Source organism: Oreochromis niloticus, linkage group LG4 (genome assembly GCF_001858045.2).
Source record: "Oreochromis niloticus isolate F11D_XX linkage group LG4, O_niloticus_UMD_NMBU, whole genome shotgun sequence".
NCBI classification, from domain to species: domain Eukaryota; kingdom Metazoa; phylum Chordata; class Actinopteri; order Cichliformes; family Cichlidae; genus Oreochromis; species Oreochromis niloticus.
In genome coordinates, this window is record NC_031969.2 from 23,179,067 (window position 1) to 23,196,202 (window position 17,136).

The 17,136-nt window shown below is 40.1% G+C and overlaps 3 protein-coding genes across 5 annotated transcripts; 2 read left to right on the forward strand and 1 right to left on the reverse strand.

Moving 5' to 3' along the window:
* The first annotated feature begins 1,682 nt into the window (after positions 1-1,682).
* ptger1c (prostaglandin E receptor 1c (subtype EP1)) lies at positions 1,683-6,479 on the forward strand. The gene is made up of 3 exons (XM_013269568.3): positions 1,683-2,825; positions 4,735-5,571; positions 5,720-6,479. Exons 2-3 carry the CDS (start codon positions 4,741-4,743, stop codon positions 5,897-5,899), a joined length of 1,011 nt encoding a protein of 336 aa, XP_013125022.1. The 5' UTR covers positions 1,683-2,825; positions 4,735-4,740; the 3' UTR covers positions 5,900-6,479.
* On the forward strand, positions 6,211-13,337 carry slc27a1a (solute carrier family 27 member 1a). 3 transcript variants are annotated; one of them, XM_005468691.4, is made up of 14 exons: positions 6,211-6,355; positions 6,525-6,624; positions 6,907-7,074; positions 7,173-7,567; positions 9,249-9,416; positions 10,027-10,096; positions 10,200-10,291; positions 10,370-10,479; positions 10,592-10,801; positions 10,889-11,015; positions 11,118-11,255; positions 11,766-11,930; positions 12,055-12,201; positions 12,299-13,337. In XM_005468691.4, exons 3-14 carry the CDS (start codon positions 6,908-6,910, stop codon positions 12,454-12,456), a joined length of 1,947 nt encoding a protein of 648 aa, XP_005468748.1. In that variant the 5' UTR covers positions 6,211-6,355; positions 6,525-6,624; position 6,907; the 3' UTR covers positions 12,457-13,337. The 3 variants fall into 3 exon arrangements, with proteins under 3 accessions (XP_005468748.1, XP_003442147.1, XP_005468749.1); XM_003442099.5 differs by having other exon boundaries at positions 6,219-6,624; XM_005468692.4 differs by lacking the exon at positions 6,525-6,624 and having other exon boundaries at positions 6,220-6,355.
* trim35-13 (tripartite motif containing 35-13) lies at positions 12,918-16,367 on the reverse strand. The gene is made up of 6 exons (XM_003442098.5): positions 15,687-16,367; positions 14,672-14,767; positions 14,344-14,574; positions 14,225-14,247; positions 14,036-14,154; positions 12,918-13,946 (listed from the first exon to the last, which is right to left on the reverse strand). The coding sequence occupies exons 1-6, from the start codon at positions 16,092-16,094 to the stop codon at positions 13,408-13,410; spliced, it is 1,416 nt and encodes a 471-aa protein (XP_003442146.1). The 5' UTR covers positions 16,095-16,367; the 3' UTR covers positions 12,918-13,407.
* Between the last annotated feature and the right edge of the window lie 769 nt (positions 16,368-17,136).

The window sequence follows — 17,136 nt, forward strand, 5'->3', positions numbered from 1 at the left end:
TAGCAGCTGTGGCAGTTTGTCTTGAAACAACAAATGTAATCTCCACATTATGATGTTTTTCTCAAAATAGAATTACTACTTTAATCTCAAAATCCATCCATCCATTCTCCATCCATCCATCCATCCATCCATCCATCCATCCATCCATCCATCCATTCTCTTCCGCTTAATGATCAATAATATTTTTGTTCTTAATAATGCCCATTTCCACTGCAGAAATGGAACCATTTCGAGGCAGTAAGGATGCAAAAAAACTGAACTGGAGTTGTGAATTATCTGAAATAAATCTCTCAGGAGCTCAGAGACAGTAAGAAATCAGTGGACCTGAATGAAAAGGAAATACTAGGATAGAGTCTGCTGACCCTAAGATGGATGGATGTTGGGAAACTGTTCGTGTCGCGCTGGCTAATTTCTTTCTGATTAATTTGTTATGACTTTAATTAATAAATTAATAAATAGACAAAGGGCATTAGTAAAGGTGACTGGGTAGAAAAATAGGAATAATTATAATAATGTATTAATTTGTTTATTTATTTATTTGTTGAGTCGCTTGAATTAAAGCTGAGATTCTTTAGCTTAGCTTTAACTTGTTGCATTCTCATCTATTGAGAAACAGAAATAAATTATTTAAAATTGTGTCACGGACTAAATATTTTCTGACTCCCTCTCTTCTCCTGTGCCTGTAGAGATTACTGAATTTGACTGATGGCCTCTTGCCCAGAGCAGTCCTCAATTCTAAAATGAAAGTTTCACATGTTCTTGACTTAGTGGGAAACGCTCTGAGATTCATAGGACGCTTAACTACCACTTCAGAGATTAATATATCTTCTACTCACAAACGTTAAATAGAGGTAAATCAGTTGAATTTGTGACCATTCGATAAGTCGAATTCAGCCTTTGACTTTTATTGATACAATATTAAAAAATAAGCAATACATGTTCAGAAAAGTCTGTCTGGTTTCAGAGGTGGACCTGCTTGTACATAAGGGGCCTGTTATATCCAAAGGAAGCACGGCTTTATCAACTAAGCATGCTAATTTGGACATCCAGATGGAGATAGCTGCTGGAGATCCTGCCTATTACCCTGGTAATCACATGCCAACAAATACTGCATTTCTAACCGATCTTATCGGATTGTAACCCACTCCAGTCACATTGTGCTTTTATTGCTACAGGCTTTACAGCAGTGTCCTTAATGAGCTACAGATAGCTTCTTTGATGGGATTAAATCACAAAAGAAAAACAGCTTTAAGATAAACTTCATATATAAGATTGTTTTTAGGCCCAAATGACGTTTCTTCAAAAAGAATGTGGAACAAAAAAAACTGTTAAACTTGATTGCTTGTGAAAAAATAATATCATTTTTAATTTGGTGCCAAGAACACATTGACACAAAAAAATGTGAGAGGGGGAAGAAAAGACTAAAAAAGTTATATAAAGATAAAAACTATTACAGCAGTTCTTCCCTTCAACACCTTAACACTTACAGTGCTTTTAAAAGAATTGTTGATGCAACACAGAGAATACACAATTTTGTGTGTGTGTGTGTGTGTGTGTGTGTGTGTGTGTGTGTGTGTGTCTGCGTGTGTCTGCGTGTGTTGCGTACAAAACGCCCCAACTTTCTTGGTAACATGACTTTACATATAACACAAAGCTTGTTACAACAATTTCCTTTCAATTTCATTTCTGTTTATTTATTTTTCAAAAGAAGCTTGAAGAGATTACACAGATAAAGCAGAGCTCCACACAGGGTAACATAATAATGCTTTTTGTGTCATCCACAATTTCTGACAGAAGGACTTTCTGACATCTCTTTAAATTAGTCAAAATTGTATTTTAATTATTTTCTGTTTTATATTTTTAGAAGCTTTAAACTGAATACATACATATTCTCTGTAATGTTTTTGGCCTTTGTGTATTGACAGTTCCAACTTCATTCATTTTATTTAATCTTGAAAATAAAAACAGTGGAAGGATAAAGAGATCTATTTTTCTTCAGTCGTTTAGCAGAAATAAAATGATGTAAATATGATCCTACACAGTTTTGTTAAAGAGCTCACAGAAAATAACTTCCACTTCCATTCAATGACATTTTCCATCTTTCCCCTTATGTTTCTTACATCTGAGGGTTCAACTTCAAAGACTGAAATAGTTATACTCAGAGAGGAAATGGGAGACTGTCTCCACTTCCTTCCTGTTTACGTAAGATCACAGATAACAACTCTGACGTCTACACATAGGTTTATGAATAATGCTGTTTAAGTTATCATTGCAAATTCCTTGTTTAGAAAATGTTTAAATACATGTCTAAAATACCTTTTCAATAATATTATTTATAATATGTGAGATACCTGTTAGGATGTTGTTTAGCATGTGATGGTGCATCTCCTAACTATCTAATTATCATCTCCTCTTTCAAACTCTTTTGATGATTTTTGCCTGGTGTATAAATGTTGGAATTGGAGGAAGAAAATGTTAGTAAGGACTAACTCTGGTTATATTTCAACATTTGGGCTGACACCCATTTTTTGAGCTCTACTCTGTTCCAAATGAATATCTGTTATGAGTAGATTAAAGGACATGTTCAGACGGGGAAGAATAGTATGCAGAGAAACCTGTCTGCAGATAGAGAAAGAGAAAGGTAGACCAGGCAGGAAGAGGAGCTTTCAGAGGACAAGAAAAAAAATTAGGGGAGGGGAATGAAAGTAAATAACCGTAGGCAACTGTGATCATACTGCGATTTGGTACATGAGGCGTCTGTGTTATCAAGAGGCACATTCATCTTCCTTCATTCCTTTTGAGTGTTCATCCAAAGCAGTCTGAAGGTAAGTTAATGGCAATTTACTACATAGAAATAATACCATATGTTTAGATACATTCCCCTCTACTAAAATAATTTAAGCAAAACCTGATTGTGGGGAGATCTTGGCAAGACATTTCTTTTTTACCTAAAAAAAAGAAATAAACAGGAGAAGGAAAGTCTTGATTAGGGATGGGTATCGTTTAGGTTTTATCCGATACCGGTGCCAAACCGGTACTTTTGAAACGGTGCTGGTGCTTAAACGGTGCTCAAACCGGTGCTTAAAGAATGGAGAACACAAAACCTCTCATGTTTAGCTGTTTTTTTGTAAAAAAAAAATAACAATGTAAGCCTTTTCTGCAGCTGTAGGGCATATATGGTATCACTCTTGGCTGGAAGCAGTGCTTAAACAATGGAAAAAACACAAAATTGGTCCAAAAACCTCTCATGTTTAACTGTTTTCCACTTTTTCTTTGGTCATTTTAGCCTTTTTGGCCAGGGTGAAGGGAGTATCTGCCACCAAACAAGAAGACAGCCGCATGTAGCTATGATGATGTTTGCTAGTTCACCTTACATGCATTAATGTAATAACGTGGTTAGCCTACTCAATGTGAATTATACACGAACAACATTAAGCTACTCACGCAGAGAAGAACGGCTGCTGCTGCCATCATCATTTCTACTACACTGGCAGGGCTAGGGGCCAGGACTCTACTCTTCGGGTTTTTGGGGGGTTGTTGCTAACTCCGGGTCCGATAACAGGCACCACACCCGCAGTAGATGTGCTCGGTGTGAGGTCTCGCAGCAAGCTAAACACGGCGCATTTCTCGGCTTTAAAAAAAAACGCTATGCGTCGCCAGGTGTTTCATCGGATTCGAGGTGTTACCTCCTTTGACAGTATCACAGTATCAGCTTAAAGCACTTGTTGCAGGCTGCTGAGTTTGCATACTTTGCTGCGAAGTACAGCCAGACTTTTGACCGCTTCGCCTTTTTTAATCTGTAGCTCTGCTCTAAAAGAACGTACGTACCTGAGCCCGCCTACTTTCCTCGGAAACGTAAAATGATTGGCTAGAATTGGCTCAAGAAAAAAAAAAGAGCACCGAAATAAAGCACCGAAATGTGCGCTGCTTTTCGGTCTGGTTACTACCGTTTATGTCAGAACCGGTGCCATCATGGCACCGGACACCGGTACCCATCCCTAGTCTTGATTGTTTTTAAGAACTATATCCAGTCATAGTTAGATGACAACCTTCTTTGGTCACTAGTGACACTTTCCTATTACTGAGTATTACCCTTGAATTCCTCTGTAATTATCTCAGACTTACTGAAATAACTGATTAGCAGACCAGAGGAGATTATTCATATTCATTAAAGCTCTAGTTGATGTTTCTCTATTATCTAAGGCCTATAACATCAAAAGCTTAAGTGCAGTTTAACTGGAGTTTTCCCCACTATCCTTTACCGTGTTGCTTCAGTTCATTTATGCACAGCTCTCTTAGATGAGTTGAGGTCTGGGGCATTGCAGCACTCTGTTTTGTTTACTTTTCAGCCGTTCTGTTATAGATTTGCTCGTGTACTTCAACCAAGCCTGTTGCATGACCCTATCTGAGTCACGTTTTAAGCATTATTAGTCTACATCATTCATTAGGAATAAAAGTAGGGTTTTATCTACTGCTTTCCATTGTTGCCAGGGAATAGATGCTCTTCTAAATGCTCTTTAAATCCCATGTGTCAGAAACATACCACTTATTATTACTTTGAGCTGCCCAGTAAAGCATGTATCTACTGAGTTTTTGTTTGTTTGTTCTCTGATGTGTTGTTGTCTATGATTTACTTGAGATATCTAGATGCCAAAACAGGTTGACGTTAGCTAAAAAATTGTAGACTTTAACTAATGCATGTTCTTTTAAACTTTTTCATAATTTTTTTTGTAGGTATCAATGGACATGATGACAACTTGCCAGCTGAATCAGACATGTGGCCAGCCGAATAGTAGCGTCCCACCTCCCATGAGCAATTCAGGCTTAGCAATATCCTGCTTCACAATGTTATTTGGCACCATTTCCAACCTTGCTGCACTGGGCATCCTGGCCAAGTCTCGTGGTAGATTCTCCCGCCAGTCGAAAGCACCGTTCCTACTTCTAACAGTGGCTTTGCTTTTGGCTGACCTGGGAGGTCATGTGATCCTAGGTTCCTTTGCACTGTATCTCCACATGAATCATCAGTATACTATGAAACTATGTGATGTCTTTGGAACAAATATGGTGTTTTTTGGCCTGTGCCCCTTGCTGTTCGGTTGTGCTATGGCAGTGGAGCGCTGTGTGGCCATCACTAAGCCCTTTTGTCGTGTTACTATGATTACTGTGGCTCATGTGGTACGGGTGGTGTTATTCCTTTCCTCTCTTGCACTTGTTCTGGCAATTCTGCCTTTACTCAAAGTGGGGACTTATACTATCCAATATCCATGCACCTGGTGTTTTTTGAGAGTTACTTCTCCATGTTTCGCAGCTGACACTTACCTGGCTTTGATTTTCTCATGTCTGGGCCTCACTGCGCTCACCCTTTCCCTGTTCAGCAACACAATGAGTGTTGCTGCATTGGTGCATGCCAGAATGAAGACCCCCAATGGTCAAACAAACCACACAACCCACTTTGGTCGTCGTGAATCATGCACATCATCTTCTTCGCTGTTTTTTTCATTGGATGTGGAGGTAATGGTGCAACTGGTAGTCATCACTGTTGTTTCCTGTGTCTGTTGGAGCCCCTTCCTTGTGAGTGCTGCTTTTGTTATTCTGAAGACTTTTTTTCTGGAATAATTTAGATATGATTTATTTTAATATTAGATCTGACTAATAAAAAGGGACAAAGAATAAATAACACATCATAATTGTTTTCTCTCATTTTTCTCCTACATTGTAGATCCAAATTCTTCTGATGCAGCTCAAGCAAAGCCCTAGTACATCAGCTCAAAAGCTCATCTATGTGGCTTTACGTATAGCCTCCTGGAATCAGATCTTAGACCCCTGGGTTTACATCTTACTGAGGAAGACAGTGCTCTTCAGAGTTTGTGGACAGAGATGGACCCTGACAAGAACATAGTTCCACTGTTTGCATTAACTATATTAATCATGGACTTTTTGTATAGAGCACATAGATACTTTCTATTTATATACAAACCAATAGCTTATTTACAGAAGCAGTTAGTGAATAAGAGATGGGGGAGGACTTGAACTACATTTCACAACATTTAGTAGTCTGTACCGGTTCTGTCATCAATAGCAGCTACTTGCAGATTGGCCAATGGGGCGGTGTTAGTTTTGACCAATCAAAATTGAGAAAAGCTTGACAAGCAGCGAGTTTAACAAATAGCGGACCTGCAGGAGGAGGTTAACGCCCGTGGTGGGTGGTGCTTCTGTGCCAGCGACTCTATTCAATATGGAGTACAGAAAATAGCCACATTCAGCTGGAGTTTAACTGTTCTCATTCACATTTGTGCCACTCGGGCACAAATTATACTCGCAGGCTCGTAGAGGACACGTGACTGGACTCGCTAACGTATGTTTGACATATTTATAAATGTACTTTGAATAAACTAATAAATACTTGAGCACAACTGCGCTGTAAGAAGTAAAAGTGTGGTAAGACTTGGAAAAAAAAATAATACGGATTTTCCTGAAAACGCTTCATTGCGGACTTTCTCGACGCTCCCAACAAACAACTGCAGGACGATTTGAAATACCGCTGGTTTTCTAAATAATAAGGCGGGCCGACCGGCGAGGTTATCGGGTGAAAGGTGACAGTGCTTCTGTCTAATTGACCTGTAGGTAAGTTATGCGTTTAAAGTTTGTGCGTAAACAGTGGTTCATGGTTTAAATGCCGCTTGTTCACATACGATGCTTAAATTTGAGCCGAATTTCATGTAAAAACGTAAATTCCGTTCAGTGGCGTAATGCGATGTGTTAGTTACAACCTGTAAAAGTTTCTCGTGTGTACTGACCCGCAACTGTAGTACTTTAAGCCTCCAGAGTGGAACTGATGTAGGCTTTAGCTTAAGCCAGTTCTTTCTGCTAAAAGCTTCGTCTTTCTCCTTTTCATACTGTGACAAGAATGCACAATGCAGCGAGTGTTTCAGCCTCTCTGGGGTCCGTGGGACTGTGTCGGCTCTTCGGGGTGTCCTGGCCCTGGAGTCTGGCAGCAGGTCTTGGGGTTTATCTAGGCACAACCAGCTGGAAATACTTCTACATTGCAGCACGCACGGCCAAGAGAGACCTCACGTAAGTTAACGGCATCTACATGAAGCTGTGACTCATATGCGTGTTTATCTGTATACATCTTTGTGCTTACACCTGATTTTTCCTGTCACGCTCCCCAGTGGCTTGTATGTGCTCATGAGAGTGAAGATGGCCTTATGGCGCTACATGCGCCATGGAAGCAATATTCCTTCCATTTTCGCCCAGACAGTGAAACTCCACCCGAATAAACCAGCTCTCATCTATGAGGCCACAGGAGAAATGTGGACCTTCACCCAGCTGGATGAGATATCAAATGGAGTCGCCCATTGGGCGAGAGGTCAAGGATGGGTCTCCGGAGATGTTGTGGCCCTTTTCATGGAGAGTAGACCATTACAGGTGGCCCTTTGGCTGGGTTTGGCCAAAGTTGGAGTGGAAGCTGCACTCATCAACTTTAGTCTCCGCTGTGATCCTCTTCTGCACTGTATTGGGGTATCAGAGTCACGGGCGATTGTGTTCGGAGCTGAGCTGGCTGATGGTAAGAATGTAGAGATGACGTAGAGAGAGCTGATCATGAAATAAGTATTTGTTTTAATTTTGTATAAATGGAGCTGTTTGTATAAATATGTGCTGCAGTATTATACTGTCAGCAAGGGACATGTGTTATGTTTGCACCCACAATACAACTAGTCTCAGCTACAGATTCCTTGCTTGATATCTGTAACGGTATAGTAGATGGTCATCTTAGGTGGTGTCTCGTTGTTAACACTCAGTTTGTATTAGAATATGTTATTAATTCCTAAGGAAATTATGTGGTTACAGTTGCTCCAAGACAATAAGAACAGTAACAGACTGAACTAAATTAAATAATCTAAAATATTACAAAGTTACAAAGTATAAGAAATAGCTCAATTATAAATATCCAGAATATTACAGAGATTAAATATATGAGTGACACTGTACTCTAAACTTTAAACTGTAAAACTTTATTTTGTTATTGTCACTGTAGAGCATATGCAAATATTAAGGCTTTAACTATTGCACTGTGTACTGTGTATTAGATGGAGAAATTGTATAGAGCGAGAGCCTCAGGCAGGAATGATTTCCTGTGTCGTTCAGTGGTGCATTTAGGTAATCTCGGTCTCTCACTGAACGTGCTCCTGTGACTGGGCACTCATGGAGTGGGTGGAGGGTATTGTCCAGAATTGTCCTTATCTTGGACAACATCCGCCTCTCTGACAACAGCCTAAGGGAGTCCAGCTCCGTCACAGCAATATTGGCAGTATCAGTTTATTGACTCTGTTGGCATCTGCGACCCTCAGCCTGCTGTAAAACAAACAATAATAATGACAGGGCCTATGAAATGTAAGACGTGTTGGACCTGTTGTTGGCCTCCACGCTGCCAATGAAATTCTTGGTGAAGCTAGTTAACGCAGTTTAAATACAACTTCTAAAAGCCAGAGACAATACCTGATATGAATTTGGCTGATCTCTCCTTCAGTTGTGCAACCTTGAACTCTTTAGTTTGTTTCCAGAGCTATTTTTAGATTGCTTAGTGGAAGTCCTATTCTGATCATTTACAAGTGCCGTGGATCCCATGAATCTCAAACTTGCACAGAGAGAAAACATCACCAACTGTGTCAAATTGGCAAATGTCGGGAATTTTTGGCTGTACCAACACAAGTATGTGATTAGATTCCCTGCAACTTTGTCCCCTTTACCAAAGTGGAATTCAAGTTAAAGGGCGAATGAGAATCCCAAAAGACCAAGTGGTTGAAACATAAGAGTTCAGAAGTGATCTAAAGATAGCAGATTGTGGTGAATTACTACCCAAGGTTATGACCTTGAAGAGCACCAGGTAAATTAAAATCATCTAATGGTGTTGGACAACTTTATGATCACACACATACAATCTAGATCAGGGGTCTCGAACTCCAGGCCTCAAGGGCCGGTGTCCTGCAGGTTTTAGATCTCACCCTGGGTCAACACACCTGAATCAAATGATTAGTTCATTACCAGGCCTCTGGAGAACTTCAAGAAATGTTGAGGAGGTCATTTAGTCATTTGAATCAGCTGTGTTGGATCAAGGACACATCTAAAACCTGCAGGATACCGGCCCTCGAGGCCTGGAGTTTGAGACCCCTGATCTAGAGAGTCTGAACTGAGCTGACCTGTATCCCATTTTTTTATATCTAACTATGTTTCTTCCTGAATGCCAGCTATATTGGACATCAGTTCCACCATGAGCCAGTCCGTGGTACGATTTTGTACAGGAGACCTCAGTGCAGAACAGTTAGCCTGTCTTGCTGCTCAACCTCTGGACCCTATTTTAGCTGCTGCACCTAAACATCCCCCTTCGCCTTGTGTTCCCCCTAAAGGAATGAATGGTGAGTATCTCACTAAACTCAGCTCTCACTCTGACACTTAATCTGTATGTTAATGAGTGACTCTATTTCAGATACCTTCTTAAACAATTTCCTTACAATGTGTGTAGCTGTTAACCTTTGGTTCTTGGTTGATTCTGAATTCCTAAAGTGTATGCGCCATAGTAATTCATTTTTCTCACACTGCTATTTCTAAACTAAAATTGCTTTCCAGTAATTATATATCTCAAGCCTGATAAGGAAAATACTTGGCTAATAATGTGAGTCATTTTATGACAGTTGCATTCATTTTTCTTAGACAGCTGTCTGGAGCAGATAAGAGTGACTTGCTTGCACTGTCCAGTCTGGATATTAATAAGCCATTTCCTAGCCCAGTGGTAAATCTGTCTTAGATGAATTAACATATAAGCCAGTATTAAAGGTGTGAGCTTCAGATATACCTTACATAACAGTTGAGATGAAATTGCCAAGGGAAATATTAAGCAAAGTAGAAACGATGTCTGCATTTTCAGTTCTTTAATGCGTTGGTTTCCAAAATGCCATCCCAGCAGTAAATGAAACACTATGTAATTTTGCAGGGTGCATTTTTATGCTATATTCTATTGTTTTGCAGACCGCCTATTTTATATTTACACCTCGGGGACCACAGGACTGCCCAAAGCTGCCATTGTGGTTCACAGTCGGTATGTTTTCTTGAAGAACCACTACCAAAAGAAAAAAAAAATCACCTTTCTTCAAAGTTAATACATTTAATGTTTATCTGGGAATCTCTGTTTTCTTTGACAGCTATTACAGAATTGCTGCTTTTGGATATTTTGCCTTTCGCATGCGCTCTGATGACATTGTCTATGACTGCCTGCCTCTCTATCACTCAGCAGGTATGTGATGCTAGTCTACAGCTTTTAATGATTACAGTTTCACCTTCTAGGTTTAATCAAGCTTTCTTCTCTTTCCAGGAAACATTATTGGAGTTGGCCAGTGTCTGATCCACGGCCTCACTGTTGTAGTGAAGAAAAAATTCTCTGCCAGCCGCTTCTGGGAAGATTGTATTAAGTACAACTGTACCGTAAGCACCTATTGATTTCATTAGTATGGCATTTATAATAGTTTTTTGAAGTTATTCATAAACCATGAGGTTTTGAACAATAAGATTTATTTTTTTCCCCCTCGGCTTGTAGGTGGTGCAGTATATTGGGGAAATCTGCCGCTACCTCTTGTCTCAACCCGTGCGGCCAGCTGAGAAGCAACACAAAGTACGGCTTGCTGTGGGAAATGGATTGCGCCCCAGTGTTTGGGAAGCCTTCATGGAGCGTTTTGGGGTGGCGCAGATTGGCGAGTTCTATGGGGCCACTGAGTGCAACTGCAGCATTGCTAACATGGATGGCAAGGTCAGCAGCTACCATGTAACTTTACATGCATGTCCTCACTATTACAATGTTAATTGGATCAGAGTTTAGCAAATTCTGTCCTGCCAGGTGGGAGCCTGTGGATTCAACAGTCGTATTCTTCCCAATGTGTACCCCATCCGTCTGGTGAGGGTTGATGAAGACACCATGGAACTTGTTCGGGACAGCCGTGGGTTCTGTGTGCCTTGCCGCCCTGGTACTGAACATCTATACAGCAGTTACAACTTTAAGGGTTGGGAGTCTTTGACCTATGCTGGTCTTCTTAGAGTGCTAAATTATAGTCCTCCATGCCTTGCAGGGGAACCAGGCCTTCTGGTAGGCCGCATCAACCAACAAGACCCATTAAGGCGTTTTGATGGCTATGCTAACCAGGATGCTACAAAGAAGAAGATCGCTCACAATGTCTTCAAGAAAAATGATTCTGCATATTTATCAGGTTGGGAATCATTTTTGTTTGATGCACCTATAAAGAAATTATTGTCTCATCTTTTCTAAACAAACATTCATGAAATCTACTGCAGTTCAGTCGGCTTGGCAGGAAATGGAGTAAGTTCAGTGTCTGTTGCATTTGAGATCATTCAGATCACCAGGAGTCATTTCTCCCTGTTGTTTGGCAAAATCAGCAAATCACCATATGATCAAGATGATAATGATGTCTTGCACAAAGTTTTGTTGTCAGAGTTTATATATAAACTTTTACTGTGACATCCTGCTTGCTACAGCTGATTTGTCTATGTAGTGGGAGCTTCACCCATTTTTCTGTCTGTCAATGTTTATGCTTGCATAGCTTGCGCATCACATTTTTAAAATTTGCTACATTAAACTTGTGTTTTTCAAGTGTTCAAGGGAATTGTTATTCAAACAAAACTTGGAAGTTTAAATAACTCATGTCAGTGATTAATAGCTGTAAAAACCACACAGGTACTTTGCTTTACCTCCACCCCAGGTGACGTGTTAGTGATGGATGAGCTGGGCTACATGTACTTCCGGGATCGCAGTGGGGACACCTTCCGCTGGCGAGGGGAAAACGTCTCCACCACTGAGGTGGAGGGTATACTAAGCAATCTTCTGGGTCAAACTGATGTTGCAGTGTATGGTGTGGCAGTGCCAGGTAATGGTTAATTTAATTAACTGCCTTTAGCATTGCATTTGGACTATGTAGTTCCCCCTTTTATTGTTTAGTGATTTTGAAAGAACTCAATAATACAACTATTTATTTCTATGCTTAACTCCAGGTGTGGAAGGTAAGGCAGGCATGGCTGCCATTGCAGATGCCACGGGGAGTTTTGACTGCAGCAATTTCTTGCAGAATATCCAACGAGTTCTTCCTCCGTATGCTCGCCCAGTGTTCCTGAGAATCTCCCCACATGTAGACACCACTGGTAAACTGCTCCTGTAGCCCTCTCTAGTTTTATGCTACCACTGATGACTATATATGAAAACAAATTATAATCTGTGTGTATCAATATTTCTGTATAGGTACATTTAAAATCCAGAAAACCAGGCTGCAGAGGGAGGGATTCGACCCACGACTCACGAATGACAAGATCTACTTTTTAAACACCAGAGGTGCACGTTACGAGGCCATGAATGAGGAGCTATACAATGCTATAGTCGAGGGAAGAATGTCTTTATGATCTGGAGGCTTTAGCAGGGCAGTCAGGGTGCCTTACTTAAACAGCTACTTTTCAGAGAATGACTAATATATGGATATAGGAGTGTGTGCATCACTCAGCCTTGATGCACCACAATCGCAGGGAAGAGCGTGAGGGGGCTTCCGACATGGAGAGAGTACTGTTACAGATGATGTTTAAACACTGTATAAGTAACACACCAGAACATGATGTGTGGGCATTTATTCCCTTTAATAGCATCTTTGTACATTTTCAGTAAAAACCTCACAAACTCTGAGCATCACCGCACATAGAGTGGAGTAAAAATCTTACATTAATGTGGGTAGGAAAAAGGGGTAGTCAGGTTAAACTTTTTACAGGGTATGTACCTGTTTATAAACTGTGCTGCAAGATTAATTCTGTATAGGTTTAAACAATAGTCTTGTGTTATTGCTGTGTGTATGAATGAGGCTAAGAGACCAGAGTTCAACATGCAGTGTATGTGGCTACTAGCTCGAACACTAACCCTCGAATCTTTGACATTTTTATTGCAATGGGAAACTAATCCCACTTGTCAAGTCTGAACTTCTGAGGACACTTGTTTACAAATATGCCAGCATTGCTGTATTATGTGCCTTTTATGAAACTAAGAAACTAAGATCTGTATTTAATGACTTTTTTTTTTTTTTTTTTATAAATATGACCAGAAGTGATATTTTCATCATACAATACTAGGTCACATATAGTAACTGTTATTGTGTAAAAAGTCTCATTAGTGTTGTAAAGCTTGGGAAGATATTCACAATCATGGATCTGTTGAAATTTTGTAACTAAAATGAAAGATTTTAAACTGTGTCTGTTTAAAGCAATTAATTAAAAACTCATTAAAGTTTACTTTAATATCCTACTGTAACCTGGATCATTATGAGGAGCCTCAGAGTTTACAGAACAATTTCATAATGTCTTCAAGTTGATTTACTGTTCGGTTGATAAGGATATCCGTGAGGGTAGAATTTTCAGTGGATGCTCTTTGCAAGCAGTGCAAAAGTAAGGAAAGGCTCTAGGCGTGACAACATCTGTGAAGGTGTAGAGAGGTGTTCTCTGTCTAGGGTCATAAAAGGTCACCTTGCCTCTGTCCATGTCTAAAACCACTCTTATCACATCCGGCTTCTTGGTCATGTTGAGCGGCTCCCATGGTGCTGTGCAGGCTTTATGCTCTCCATTGCGAAACCTTATAGTCCAGAATCCCTCTGCTGGTGTTAGAATGTGTTTACCCTTCCTGTTGATTGACTCACTGGCTACCCCCACCACCCAGTAGGTGTTGTCATTCACCTCTACATCCCAACTATGGCGTCCAGAGGAATAGCCCTCAGCGGCCAGCATCTCAGCACTGACGTCAAAACGTTCTGGGTTGTCTGGGAGCTTGAAAATCTGGGTTGAGTTCTGCACAACTGTGAGATCCTCAGAGATGATGAAGCAGCTAGCTGCTGTGTTCGGATCCAGAATCACAGGAGCTTGGGGAAATAAGTTAGAAGTTGGTGCTGTGATAAACATAAAAGCATGACAGTAAAACTGGCAAACAAATTCTGTGTGTGAAACTCACTGTATTTGACTATCCTCTTCATCTTCTCCCACACTTTATATTTCAGAGAGCCCAAGTGTTTGGCCACGTCAATCAGAGCACTAGATATCATTTGTGGATCCGGAGCACTTTGCCAGGTTCTGAAAAGATACTCGAGCAGTTAATTTGTGAATATTGTCAATAAGCTGAAGTGGATGTGGTAGCACTTACCTCCTTATTGTTTCCTTGTATTTCTGAAAGTAAAAATAAAGAGGATCATTTCTCAAACGATACTTTTAAATATATAAAAACATTACAGTCAGCTTGTTGTTCTAATTGATCTGGTCTACCTTAAGAAATGGGATATCTTGAGTTGACATCTCCTGTTCAACTAATTTGATGGTATTGGAAAGAGATGCCATTTCATCGTTGATCTCTTCAATCGTCTGGTTAATCATTAAGTTCTTCTGATCCTCCTCAGCCTTTAAATCAGAAAGTCTGGCAGCCTCCTGCTCTTTAAGGAAACGGTGAAGGGCTTCAAATTCCTCTTTGATCTGTGTTTCAGTCTGTTCAGCTTGGTTCTGGAAAGACACATGATTGATGAGTAATCATTGCTTCCGCACCTTGGCTCTTTTTGAAGTCCAAAGCAACATTTGGGACTGATGGAACTGACAGTACCTTGGCATGTTCTGCCATTTCCTCACAGACCATTTTTGTCTTCTTGTACAGCTGTAATTTCTCTTTCAAAGGTAAGAGTGCACTCTTTAGTTCCTCCTTTAAAAAAAAAAAAGACAGGCCATCAACTCTTTAAAACAAGGTCACTGGCAGGTGGCCAAGCTGCCAGCACAATGTGGGGCTTTCAGCTGCTGCATACCCTTCATGGCAGCATTCCATGTCAATGCAAAGCTGCACATTACATCAGCATTGGTTTTAAGAGACACATCTTTTTATCTGGTAGCACAAGCAAAATCAAGCTCGTGAAGCTCAGCATCCAAACAGGAGTATAATATAGGCTCCTATAGATTTTTTTTTCTTTTTCAGATAAGTATTAAATGTTTGCTGGTCTTGAGACCAGGCAGAGGAAGGCATGAGCAGAGTTAATGTGGCGTCAGATAAACCATGTGGGAGTCGAGTTTCAGTTCTTTCAGCACAGCAATAGCAACAGTAAACCAAATATATAAGTCTATTATTAGAATGTTAATGAACTCTGCCAGAAAAAAAGCTTCACACATAATGTATCAGCATATCAGACTCTGAGAAATACAAAAGAATTTCAGAAGCGTAAAGTCAAAAGTAATGAAAAAACATTTTTTTTGACAAGATTTAAATTAAAATACAGTTCAGGTGCAACATGATGCATCACCTGTTTATAAAATGATAAACAGTCTTTGAGGTTGACTTCTGAAATTTAGTCTCTCAGACTATTCAGGACTGTCAAATTATCCTTAATTACACAGGCTTAACCTTACTATTGTTAACCTTAGGTTGTAGTCATTGAAATGTAATTTACCTTGCAAACACTGTGGCTGACACTTAAACAAACATTTTTTCATTATTCATTGCGTCATTTGCAGATAGAGATAGTTTTGTGCAAGTTTACTTATGTTTAAGATAAGGAGATCTAATTAAACCGTGCAACTTATGTTTAAAAAAGTAAATGGTCTGAGTATCTCTGTGACCTTAACATGCTTACCTTGCAGTCATGGGCACCTTCCCCGATGGCATAAAGCCGGTGGGCAGAGTGTGCAGCTGCTTTCCCACATAGACCACAAATTGGCTCTAAGTCTTCCACACAGAAGAGTGTGAGCTTTTCTCCATGCTCTTTGCAAGCCTCTGGGTCATTCTTGCTTCTGTCCTTCTTGAAGGATTCACAGGCCTTCTCGAGCACAGTGCTCACGACTATTTGATCCATAGAGGAACGGCGCCAGCAAAGAGGACAGTAGTGTGAATGTGAATCCCCACTGTCTTGTGTGTCCCAGCTGTCTTTCAGACAGGCTTTACAGAATTTGTGTCTGCAAGTGAGCACCACAGGCTGACTTAGAATATGTCCACACACTGGGCAGGAAAGGTCATCCTCAGTATGAGCACGTCTGGTGGCCATTCTTCTACACAGAGCTTTGATGATATGACAGGATCCAAAGCCACTCCCATGTGCTGGACGGCTACTTCATCTTAACCTCACAAATAAGTGTTAATATCTTAGCTCACACAGGCATGCTGTGTTGTGTTGTGCATGCAGATTGCGCGTTCTCAAATAAACACCACCCCTGAGAAAAAAACATCGCTTTATCAAAGAGATTTTATCTATTCAAATGTGCATAAATAATATAATCCTAGGGATGACAGAAGGGAGAATAGTGATGATAGAGTAGCTGCACCCTCAGTGATCTTCTCATTACACTTATGTTATTATCGCCTCTAGTTATTTGAGAAGTTTCTGAAGTCTGTGTGTAATAAAAGAGGTGACTAAGAAACAATGTCCAAAATAAGACTCAGGGTGAGAGTATAAATAGAAAGAAGTCATCACCACTGGAACATTTTTTCTCTGTTAAGTTTAGCTTTGGACATGAGGCTTTTAGGAAATGACACATCATTTTTCCATATCCCTTATGGTAGTCCTTATATTTCAAAAAAGGTGTGCAAACAGTCACATGGTTGTCATGACGGTGGATTTGTCCATTTTAAACATCTATAAAAGCAAGCTGCCCTGTTTCTTATTATAACAATCAACCCACCCCAAATTAGGTTGAGTGTGTTGATGGGAAAACGGCACAGGGATTTCTTTGGAATTTGTAGTCCAATTATTATATTAGTGATGGAGTGAAAAAGATTTTGCTTCTTTTTTATGTCCACCTTTGGCTAAAAAGCTCCTAACACATCTAAGCAAACCATCTAAGCGAACTTTGAGATGAATTTGGTCATAAACATTAAATAAAGTGGGTTTATTTCATTTTATTTTTAGCCGCCTGCCTTCTTGTTGAGATGCCAAAGTGAAATTTTGATTTGTGCTCATGCCAGAGCCAGGGTAGCAGTTCAGACACTAATAGCAACACAAGAGCCAACAAACCTAAACACACACATACTGCATATATATAAACACTACAGTCGTGTGAGAGTTTGCTCTGTAATCATGTTTCAGCTGT

What these genes read in the sequence shown, in the direction of transcription:
- ptger1c (XM_013269568.3), top strand. Translation starts at nt 4,741, where the DNA reads ATGGACATGATGACAACTTGCCAGCTGAATCAGACATGTGGCCAGCCG. An exon ending in TCTGTTGGAGCCCCTTCCTT is followed by an intron (nt 5,572 to 5,719) that starts GTGAGTGCTGCT and finishes CCTACATTGTAG; the next exon opens with ATCCAAATTCTTCTGATGCA.
- slc27a1a (XM_005468691.4), top strand. Translation starts at nt 6,908, where the DNA reads ATGCACAATGCAGCGAGTGTTTCAGCCTCTCTGGGGTCCGTGGGACTG. An exon ending in ACGGCCAAGAGAGACCTCAC is followed by an intron (nt 7,075 to 7,172) that starts GTAAGTTAACGG and finishes CACGCTCCCCAG; the next exon opens with TGGCTTGTATGTGCTCATGA. An exon ending in TGATTCTGCATATTTATCAG is followed by an intron (nt 11,256 to 11,765) that starts GTTGGGAATCAT and finishes CCTCCACCCCAG; the next exon opens with GTGACGTGTTAGTGATGGAT.
- trim35-13 (XM_003442098.5), bottom strand. Translation starts at nt 16,094, where the DNA reads ATGGCCACCAGACGTGCTCATACTGAGGATGACCTTTCCTGCCCAGTG. An exon ending in AAATGGCAGAACATGCCAAG is followed by an intron (nt 14,575 to 14,671) that starts GTACTGTCAGTT and finishes GTGTCTTTCCAG; the next exon opens with AACCAAGCTGAACAGACTGA. An exon ending in GAAGAGGATAGTCAAATACA is followed by an intron (nt 13,947 to 14,035) that starts GTGAGTTTCACA and finishes TATTTCCCCAAG; the next exon opens with CTCCTGTGATTCTGGATCCG.